This window comes from Moschus berezovskii, chromosome 5 (assembly GCF_049115385.1).
Source record: "Moschus berezovskii isolate FMDL1 chromosome 5, NW_MosBer_1.0, whole genome shotgun sequence".
Lineage (NCBI taxonomy): Eukaryota > Metazoa > Chordata > Mammalia > Artiodactyla > Moschidae > Moschus > Moschus berezovskii.
Window position 1 is genome coordinate 96,161,103 of NC_142464.1, and position 11,334 is coordinate 96,172,436.

An 11,334-nucleotide genomic window follows, 5' to 3' on the forward strand; every position below is an offset into this window, starting at 1 on the left:
GTCTTACTCTCCCAGTTTGTCCCACCCTCCCTTTGCCACACTGTGGCCACATATCCGTTCTTTACTTTTGCATCTTTATTCCTGCCCTGTGAGTAGGTTCATGTGTACCATTTTCTAGATTCCACACATATGCATTAATGTATGATATGCTATTTGTTTTTTTTTTCTCTGACTTTACTCTGTATACAGACTGTAGGTCCATCCATGTCTCTATAAATGACCCAACTTTGTTCCTTTTTATGGCTTAGTAATATTCCATTTTATATATGTACTCCATCTTCTTTATCCATTCATCTGTCAGTGGGCATTTAGGTTGCTTCCATGTCCTGGCTATTGTAAACAGTGCTGCAATAACGAACATTGGGGTGCATGTGTCTTTTTGAATTATGGTTTTCTCAGGGTATATTCCCAGTAGTGAGATTGCTGGGTCATATGGACTTAAGCATAATTTGAGATTGCTCCTCTGTAACCCTTCAATAAAATGGAAAGGAAATTGGCATTTGGGGTCTTTTTACATAATTACAATAGTCAGTGTTGTAATTTAGGTGATCCTGTTGCAATTGTATGACTAAGCTGAGAAATAAAATGATTGTCCACTTTTTAGGAAAACATTTCACAGAAATCTTGATGTTTCACTAGAGTCTATAATCAGGACTGGGAGAAAATCTGGGATTTGCTTTTCTTGCACCCACAAACACACACTCACACGAGTAGCTTATCTCAACAGCTTTCTGAAAGGACGGCCAAAACGATACCTTCTACATGAAGATTTGTAGATTTGTTTTAGGTCTTACACTAAAGACTTTATTTTCTTTCTTTGTTTTTAAAAAATATTTTCTGAAATCTTCTGTAACTGTGAATATGCTAATAATGATATAATGACTTCTAAAAAATGAAGCCCACCATGTATAAAAACTTTAATCTCCGATCTCCAGTATCCTTCTAACATGAGAGTCTTGTTAGTTTTCATTGTCTGGTCTGTATTTGATCATTTTGATGGATCGGGCGTACCTTGTCCTTAATTGCCAAAGCAGCTCTTTACTATTGTTCCTGTTCTACAGATGAGGAACTTTAGATTGAGAAATGTTAAGTCATTTTTCTAAGCATACACATACTGGCAAAAGCAAAGCTCTTGTCCAGGCCTGTCTGGTTATTTTCGATTGGTCAAGCTGTCTGATACTGTATTCTTTTTGGAGAACTTGGGAAGAGTACAGCGAAGGAAGGCAACAGATGAAATTGGATTTTAGATAAATTGATCCAATAAGAAAAGGCTAAATACATGAGGCACATTTAGCTAAAGAGAGGAATCTGGGGGAGCTTTTGTGAGCGTCATCATCCATCTTCAATGAGAACAGGTGTATAGATTTTCTGTTTCCAATGATGACAGAAAAAGAGAGAATGTGCTTAAACTGCAGCACGGATTAAGATGAAGTGTTAACAAGAAAGATGCATTTACACATTGAATAGAAATCAAATCTTGAAATAAATTTCTAGGCTACTCAAGGCAAAGAAAATATTGCCTGAAATACTGAGATAATAGAAGCAGTATTTCATCTTGAATTTTCAAGACTAGTACCTCAGTTTATGTACATGGACACCAAACTTAAAACTCATTACATGTTACAAATTTATGAAATAATTTTATGGAATCATCTTCTCTAATGAATTTTAAGGAAAAAATAGTAATAAAATATCTACTTTTAAGAATGTTTTAAATTTAGTGCTCTCTAATGTCAGAGGTTGGATCAAAAAAGCTCCTGAGAAGGTCTTCTAGTTCTTAGATTTGATTTTCAGCAAATCATATTTTATTTAAGCAGTGCTATTCTTTTATTAATAATATTTCTCATTTTCAATCCATATTTCCAACAGATTTCTTGAAGATAATGTGTGATATGTGTTTCTTTTCCTCTTTCTCCTCTTTCCCCTGCCCCCTTGCCCCCATGAAAACAAACAAACAAGCTTATATATGTATCCTAGACAGTGAATCCAGCCAGAGTATATCTGTGCTGTAAGTTCTGAGTGTTGAGTCCATTATTTGGGATTCTCCATTTGAAATGTGGCTTTCCTAATGTTCACTTGGTCATTGTGTGGTTTGGCATCCATGGATATAGGGAGCCACACGAGGGTATGAGAATTCCAACTCTAATATCTGTGAGCAAAAGTAGTGAAAATTATGGCTAGCCCACCTTTTGAACCACTCAGTCATTTTTGAGCCTAACCATTAGGCTATGTATGATTAAGGGTGAGCTGCCAATCTGTTCATCTATAAATGCTATTATTTGGGAAAACTTTGAATTACTGTACCAAAACCTGTTCTTGACATTTTCATTTTTTTCAATTCCAGTGCAATATTTTAATCTTTTGAAATATTTTAATTCAATATTTTAGTATTTAAGGCTCATTATCCTCTTTAGATTTATCATAAAGGAATTTTCTATATGTGTAGTAGTTTTATGGTAAGATTTGTTTTTTATTTTCTTTCACCCCTAGTTCCCATTTTTCCCCTTTCAGCTATGTGTCATCTCCTTGGTACGTTCAGTGAAGAGATGAATTCCATCTTTTGGGTTCAGGCATAGCCATGGATTCACTATAATGAATCCTGAAAAACAGTAAAGTTAATCCTATGGAAATCTGTTACAGTTTTGGCTTAAGTGGTCCATTCTTTAAGAAGCTTCACGATTTTTTATTTTGGTGATGATTCTTTTCTGCTTATCTGACCATCATAGGCACCTTCCTTTTGACTTTATCTTCTCATGTTTTGCTAAATTTCCAAATATATTTGGAATAAGCTAATTAAGATGAACCTTTAAGTAGAACATAGTTTGATAGAGTATTACAGTAAAGGACGGAGGGTTATTTTCAGGTCTATATGGATGACTCGTTGAGAGTGGATATTAGAAAAAGTATCCTTACATGTCTTGGAAGGAAAGATAAGTCATCATTTTCCTGGGGGTAGTGTTGGAAAGCATAAATGAAACAAAATTTCAAGAACATATAGTTTAGGAAATCTCCTAAATTTAATCTTTCACACTCAACTGTTTCAAAGACACATACAATTAACCCATAAATATTTGATTGTGAATCCAGCTTATGGAAAACTTTACAATTGTTTTCATTTGTGGTGAGCTCCATTTGTGTGGTTCTAGTTTTAACTGACTTAATTCCCTTAACCTAGAAGAAAGGAAAATAAGTGTGATGGGAAGATGCCATAGAACTTGAGAAGTCAGCAGAGGAGAAGTGATTGTATCTAAGGCTGTTCTCCTTAGTACAGCGTAAATGATAATGTGATAGGTTTAATCCATCCTGGGAGGTCTGTATAAAAAACTTTCTAAAAACTGTTGTAAATTTCTTTCACAGTCTGACTGCCCATACTCAGAAAAAGTTCCAAGTATTAAAATTCCAATGGACATCATGGAACAGCAACCTTTCCTAAGTGATAGCAAACCTTCCGACAGTGAGTAGAACTAACCTCTTGCATGCCGGCTGGAATATGATTTGCACTTTACAGAGAAAAAACTTAAGGACTGTCATCTCCATTCATTTCCCCTGTTTTCTTTCTTTTTTCCTATGTGCAGATTTATACTTAATTATTATGAAATTTCATTTTTACCTTCCTTGATCTTTATTCTTCACCTGTTCCTTTTATCCATAACCATTTAAGTTTTTATTTGATGGTCTTTTCTCTGATCCAAGTTATCGCCAGTTTCTTTGAATTGCTAAACTCATAACCATGTTTTTAACTGATTTCCTTTTTTTCTGCTGGTATGTAGAATGGCAGCTTTTAGTACTACATCACTGTCTGTTACTGTTTGTCTTCCTTAGGTTTCCACCAATGATCAAATCAGCTCAAAAGAGAGATTGCATCGTGGTTTTCTCAAAGATCAATGAGTCAATTGTTAATACTGAGAATTTGGCATAAATGTTATTTCAATTAAATTGGCAATCATCAAATATTACCACCCGTCTTTGGGTATAGGCTATATTTGCATTTTCTTCCTAATTTCTTCATTCTCCTTCTGCTATTTCAAAATCATCTTTGTACTGTTCTTTCTGGGGGTAATAGCCTAGTGGCAAAGGTGTAATGATTTTTGACATGCCATCTGTTTTTCTTTGTAATTGAGTTAACAGGCCAGTTGAAAACGGTGAACACTTTTGTAGTAACATTAGTAACTACTTCAAGCTTTTTCAATAGCAAGTACCAATTGCCTCCAAACTATTTTGAGTTTTCATTTGAAGAAAACATACTCTTTTTAGCTCCAGATGCACTTCAAAGTATCCTGATCTGTTACAGGAAAAGACAGTTGAAATGTTTTTATTTCTATTTGACAGTGCTATTTCAGCTTCAAAAAGAAGTTACCAAGAAAAGTTTGAAATGAACGAATATTTATGGAAAATGGGTATTTTAATTATCTCTTTAATTATCACAAAACTCAGCAGCTTAAAACAACAAGCTGGATCACCTCATGTAGTTCCTGATGTTTAGGAGCCACTGATTTGGGTGATTCTTGCTCAAGGCCTCTCTTGAGGTGGCAGCTCTCAAGCTCTTTGCTGGGTCCAAGTCTGAAGGCTTGACCAGAATTGGGGATCCACTTCCAGGCTCAAGCACAGGGCAGTTGGCAGGAGATTTTAGTTCCTTCACTCGTGGATATCTGCTCGGGCTGTCCCTGTCATGGCTGCCAGTGATAACAGAGAAAGAAACCAGAACAGAAGCTGCAGTCTTTTATAATAATGTCTCAGGAATGATGTACCATCTCCCTTGCATATTCTTTGGGTTACACAAACCAACCCTGGTACAATGTTGGGAGGAATTATATAAGGACATGAATACCAGAAGGTAGGCAGCATTGGGAACCATCTTGGAAACTGACTCCCATACTGGTATAAAGAAAAGAGAATTAAAGCAGTCTCACCTTTGGTGTCCAATCTGTAATCTGTGACTGAGACTACTTTCTTCTCGATTCTATCAGCAACATTTAGTTGAATATTTTTTTTAAGTTCAAGCTCCTCAAACCATTATTTGGTTTCATTTTTCATTTTCAGAGCATTAAAGAACAAAAAGAGACTGTAGAAGTCTTCTATTGGCATCATAACCTGGCACACCTCTTCCAAGTACAATTTAAAAACCACTTAAAAAAAAAATCAGAATGATGGCTCAGAAGGTAAAGAATCTGCCTGCAGTGCAGAAGACCAGGGTTCATCCCTGGGTCGGGAAGATCCCCTGGAGAAGGAAATAGCTACTCACTCCAGGATTCTTGCCTGGAGAATTCAATGGACAGAGAAGCCTGGTGGGCCCCAGTTCATGGGGTAACAAAGAGTCAGGCATGACTGAGTGACTGACGCTTTTACTTCACACTTAAAAAAAAAAAAATCACCAGATAGAATTTGAGGATCCTGGAAAAAGTGTATGGCAGATTGATTATTTATTGCTAGTTGTTCTTCATTTTCTCAAAAACCTTTAAAAGGATATTTTGAAAGTAGTGGATATGACATGAGAAATTTACTTAAGCAAAATACCCATGATCATTCTAAAATCTTTTCTAGTAACATATAAATCCATGAAAGAACAAAATTGATAGTGGATTTGCAGTAGAAGCAAATTCCTCAAAAATCTTTATTTTACCCCCACGAATAATAGCAGGACAAAATTGTGAACACTAAAGATGGCAGGAAATCCAAGGGCAAAGACTTAGGCATTCAGTAGATGTTGTCATCCTCTAAAAATTATTTAGCTTGCCCTCTCACTGAAAACAACAGTGGCCCATCCCAGAAAACCTAGAATAAAGGAAACAGAGTGATTTTGGCTTCATCACACTACTTAGATTCTTGATACAGTGTGTATTTAAATCGTGTAAAGTTGTCTATTTCCAGCTGTGAAAGATGTTTCCATTTTTGTAAAGACTTAAAATTTTTTCTTTCTAGTGTTATACTTTACCAATGACTATTTATGATTTAAAATTTTTTTTTTTAGGAGAAAGATCACCAACATTCCTTGAACGCCATACATCATGCTGATAAAATTCCTTTCCTTCAGTCACTCGGTATGCCAAGGTAAAGGACAGCCCAGTATCTTACATTTTTCTGTGGGGTGATTGCCCTGCAGACATGGAATCAATGGCAGGTTATTGGCAGGACACCCTGTTCTCCATCCTCCCTACAAATTTATCTTAGAAAAATTACCAAGACATCAGACCTCATCCAAGCTTTTACTTGTAGAAAACATTCTAAGAGACCTGTTCCACCTACTCTTAGAAATAATGAAATCTTTCAGGATCATTAAAGTTCAGGATCATACCAGTGTCATCTCTGATTTAAGGGTAGCTGGCATTTCCTGGTGGCTCTTCTCCAGTAGTCTCCTTCCTTTTTAACCCAGCTCTAGAGATTTCAGATCCTTCTTGATTTTCAAAATTGTGAAATCTCTGAGTATTTTTCATGTCAGTCTTTTTGTCCTTTAACTCCTGACAGTGTCACCTACCTGGTAGTTCTTTCTTAGTTGTTGGCTTTTTCTCTAACCTAGGTATAAGAGCTTATGAAACTCTTTCTTGAATTTCTTAAATCCCATTTGGTAACTTCATCCCATTTTTAAAGTGTTTGTTTTTAATACAGAAGGAGGAGATAAGTATTTAAAGAGAACAAAGAAGGACCCACTTGACTTCTGTACAACGCATAAACATTTGACAGATGACAAAGGAATTCTGTTGTACTTACTATTTCCTTTTTTTTTTTTTCCTTTTTCTTTTCCTCTAGTCCTCCTAGAACTCCAGTAAAAGTCGTGCCTCAAATTAGAATAGAACTTGAGCCTGAAGACAATGATTACTTCTGGAGGAGCAAGGGAACAGAAACTACGTTGTAACGTGTTTGTCTTTCTTAAAACTGACCGTTTTTGTTGTTTATGTTCTTGTTTTTTGTCTGATTATTTTTTAATTTTTGTTTTCTTTTGGTTTTTGGTCACTGGCCAAACACTACAGCTCTCTCTCTGCTTCTCTCTTGCATAGGTAAAATCCAGACAATAGTACACCATTCCTTAAAAACAACAGCTGAAGAATCACTGTTTGTTCCTATACTTTCAGATATGTCCTCTGACAACCAAATTCCTCCGTCACTCAAGACATGCACAGACCCTGTCATTTTCCTTTATTAAGCAGAGGGCAGAAGTATTAAGGATTTTATAACACCTTTTATTAAAATATTGAAGGAAATTCCAACATTAGCTTTGGAGCTGTGCTTACTGGCTTGTGTTTCTGTCTGGTCGAACAAACCTTGACCTCCAGACAGTCCTTTCTCGCTTGTTTTGCTCTCCAGGACTGGAAAATGTGCTGCTATTCTAACTTGCTCTTGCTTTTAAACCCTAATCTTAGAATTATCAAAAGAAGGAAAACTAAAGGTACTTTATTCCCATTAGAGAAACTATTGCCATCATTGTAGCAAGTGCTGGAATGTCCCTTTTTTCCTATGCAAACTTTTTTTAACCCTTTAATGAACTTATCTGTTGAGTACATTGAAAAATATTTTTCTTCCTAGATTTTGTTGTTTAAATTATGGGGCCTAACCTGCAACTTATTTTTTGTCAATTTTTTAAACTTTTTTTTAATTACAGTAAAGAAAATGAATTTTTTCCTGCAGCAGGAAACATAGTTTTGAGTAGTTCTACCTCTTATTTGTAGCTGCCAGGCTTTCTGTAAAAATTGTATTGTATATAATGTGATTTTTACATACACACACACATACACACACACACACATCATCTCTAGGGTATGCCTGAGGGCTAGATTGAACTAAAAACACCATGTTTCTAAGCATCCATTTTTCCCTTTCTTTAAATTTAACTGTTCTATGAAGGAGATTGGGGGAGGAGGGAGACGCTCCTTTGTAATGGGAATAACTGATGTTTTGATAATAGTATCCAGGCACAGATGCTGATTGTATTACCATGTCAGTGTCCTATGCAGTATTGTTAGACTTTTTTTCATTTTGAAATATTTGTGTGTTTGTGTATGTACTCTGTGTGTGGCTGGTGCACATATGTGCAAAGTTATAAAGAGACAGAGTGATGGTAGGGAAAAGGCAAAGTTACTAGCCTCTCGTGTCAGTTTTTATAAAATCCAACCACTTATGAAAAATCTATCAGAGGTCCAAGAGATTTACTATTATACAAATGAGAGTAAATATATTTTATTACCCAGATAGCAGTGACTATCACTGATACAGTAGCCCTTATTTACAATACAAAATCCATAAGACTATATAGTAGACCATTTACACATTTAAAAAGTGTTTATGGGAATGCAGATAAATCTCAGAGGTATTATATATGTATACATTATAACAATACTCACATTGTCTTTAAGATTGAAAGGCAATTATTCTTTGTGATTGGAGGATTTAGAATATATATGTCTATATATGTGTATATGTGTATTTCAAAGTACCATATTGAAAATTAGACAAATGAAAATTAGATCTTTAACCAAATTTAGCATGTTATCTAAATGTAATATCTTAATAGTCTGTATTATATATTATGAACCTGCATTAAAAATAGCATTTTAAATGGTGAATCCATGATTTTGGATTCCTAAAACCATATTTGTGCTGTATCATGACTCAGACAGGTTGTTGGAGGAGTACTAGAAGCAGAATGAAACCACTTATTTTGGTTTCATAATATGTACATATTGACTCCCACTCATTCTTATATTAATTAAATTATAATTCTGTCCTTTTGAAATTTTGATTATAAAAATTTTATTGTCCTAAATTAGCTGTTACTTTTATACTCTCTGATAATCTTAAAACTTTAAATTTTATACAAAATAGACATAAATGACCTACAGTTTTTTCATTAAAATGAAGGTGGCAGAATAAACATTATTTGTTAAAACCTCACGTGCCAAATTTGGCATCATGTTTGTATTTAGAGCTGTCCTTAAAATGATGATATTATCTTGTTTTTCATTATCCTAATTTAAAACTGTATGAAGCTTTTCTCTGTCTTTCTTATGGGAGCACTGATAAAATGTTTAAATGCCATGCATATTAAGATTAGCCTAACCTAGGATCTTGTTAAATTAAAGACGCATTTGTTCACTTTTATATTCTAGATAGAATAATTTATATTTCTGATCTTGAATCAAGTATCTGAGGATTCATGTCCCTTTCTGTCCCTTTCAAAGAAACTTAAGCAACTTAATATTTCAGCCTTTGAGTAGATAAAACTACCTGTACCTTAATTTATTTTCCATATTCTGTGACAGAAGGTTGATACTCATGAATGCAGAGAAGCACCTTGTATTTGCTAAAATGAATAGTTAGTATCAAATCTTTTCAATATTTTGGAACCCAGGGAAGCATTTTAAAAATCACTTACTTTCAGAGGACCACAAGTAGTTACCAACTAAACAAACAAACCAACGCTGAGGTCCACACAGAGCTATCAAATTATCTGTATTTTAACTGAATGTGGGCTTCCCTGGTGGCTCAGATGGTAAAGAATCTACCTGCAATGAGGGAGACCTGGGTTCAGTCCCTGGGTTTGGAAGATCCCCTGCCTGGAGAAGGGAACAGCTACCCACTCCCAGTATTCTGGTCTGGAGAATTCCATGGACTGTATAGTCCATGGGGTTGCAAAGAGTCGGACATGACTGAGCGACTTACACTTTCACTAACTAAATGTACTATCAAAGAACTAAAGCAGATTTTGGGGTGGTTTTGTTTTTATGTAAACTGGACACACAGAATACAATAGTAAATTTGTTTTACCGAGTGTTTCTCCCTAATGTAAATACAGAGATAAAAGATTTCTGTTGTTAGAAGTAAAGGACTAAGGGTACATGCAGAGTTGTTAAAAGTCCTATGGTATGACTCAGTGTTGGAAGGAAAGCATCTGCTTTATCAGAGCGTGAAGACTTGTGCTCTTGCGTTAGAAAGATGTTTGGAGACACTGTTTTCCTGGATAAAAGTCACTCTACTATGTAAAATAATGATCAGGTTGGGATCCTAATTATTTTGTGTGCCGTACTGGGTACAATTCCTGCCTCTTTTTCCAGTCAGGCAGTGGAGTAGGGTAGGGGGTTGGAGGAAGTCAGAGAAGTAGGAAGACAAACGTGTAGTCAGCCCCCAACCAATTCAAAGAATGGAGAGAAGAGAAACAATTGTCTGCCATCAGAAGTTCAGTTTGTGTGTATTCTATGCACATGCACCAACACACACAGAGTAAATCTTTAATCAGCTATATACTGGTGTTGAAAACAGAGAACGATTGTCTTCCAAGTTTTTGGTTCATTTTTTAAAAACTGTGTTAAGTACTTGAAATGTGTTGACTGCTGACTATCTTTCAAAAACAAAAACTGAGTTGTATTACAGAGGTTGACATTGTGCAGGGATGGGACAAAGCTTTCTTCAATCCTTTTCATACCACTTCATGATTTTGGTGCAGGAACTTGAGATGTTTTTGTTTATTCCATGAGATTTCACATCTACTCTTCACAGTATGAGCATGAAGCCCAGTGGCACCAAGTGGCTGAATACAATTGAATGATCTTTGCTTGGGCCTTGGGAGTTTTCAGATGATGATTTCATTGAGCTTCATTGTAGCCTGAAATGAAGAAGTTGTGTGATATATGCTAACCAGTCAAGTTGCTTTTTGGCCAGAAGTTTAGATATGTTCTATTTTTTGGCTCATTTCTTTGTGCTCTATGGGTACATACAAAAATCCTGAATTCTGTTTCTTAGGCAAATATTGCAACTCAGGGCTAAAATCATCCAGTGAAACTTTTAGAGCCAGAAGTAACTTTGTCCCAATCCTACAATGTGAAAAGAATGAATAGTTGCCTCTCTTTAGCCATTTTCATGGCTGGTACATATCCGTACACATTACTTTTCAGAATCAATACGCACTTTCAGATATTCTTATTTTTATTCTCTTAAGTCTTTATTAACTTTGGAGAAATGATGCATCTTTTTATTTTAAATGAAGTAGATCAACATGGTGGAACAAAATGATAAAGAACAGAAAACATTTCAATATATTACTAATAATTTTTTTCCAATATAAAACCTACAATTCCTATAACATTATAGTATTTTACAGTTTTATGAAGCTTTCTATTGTGACTTTTATGGAATTAAGAGATGAAGAAGATGAGATATTTTAGCATTTATATTTTTCAAAATTAAATGTATACTTAAAATAAAGTAACTTTATGCATTTATGAGTGTCAAGTGCTTCTGTTCAACTTTTCAAATAATTAAGTGCCTGTTATTTTCCTCCTTTGGAAGATGTGGAAAATACAAAGGTGAGTAAGTTCAAACCCCTGACCTCTGATTGCCTTTCATTAC

At 35.1% G+C, this 11,334-nt stretch overlaps 1 protein-coding gene across 7 annotated transcripts in view; it reads left to right on the forward strand.

Annotated features, from left to right (window-relative positions):
• The window catches only part of SLC4A4 (solute carrier family 4 member 4), a 368,998-nt gene extending 359,169 nt beyond the window's left edge, over positions 1-9,829 (forward strand). For 5 of the 7 annotated variants that reach the window (XM_055434873.2, XM_055434874.2, XM_055434872.2 and 2 more), the window contains 3 exons: positions 3,358-3,454; positions 5,969-6,048; positions 6,745-9,829. In XM_055434873.2, the coding sequence (XP_055290848.2) occupies positions 3,358-3,454; positions 5,969-6,012 (141 nt within the window). In that variant the 3' untranslated portion in view covers positions 6,013-6,048; positions 6,745-9,829. The remainder of the gene's footprint in view (positions 1-3,357; positions 3,455-5,968; positions 6,049-6,744) is intronic. The other 2 variants (XM_088836384.1, XM_088836383.1) reach the window with 1 other exon arrangement.
• Positions 9,830-11,334: the final 1,505 nt, after the last annotated feature.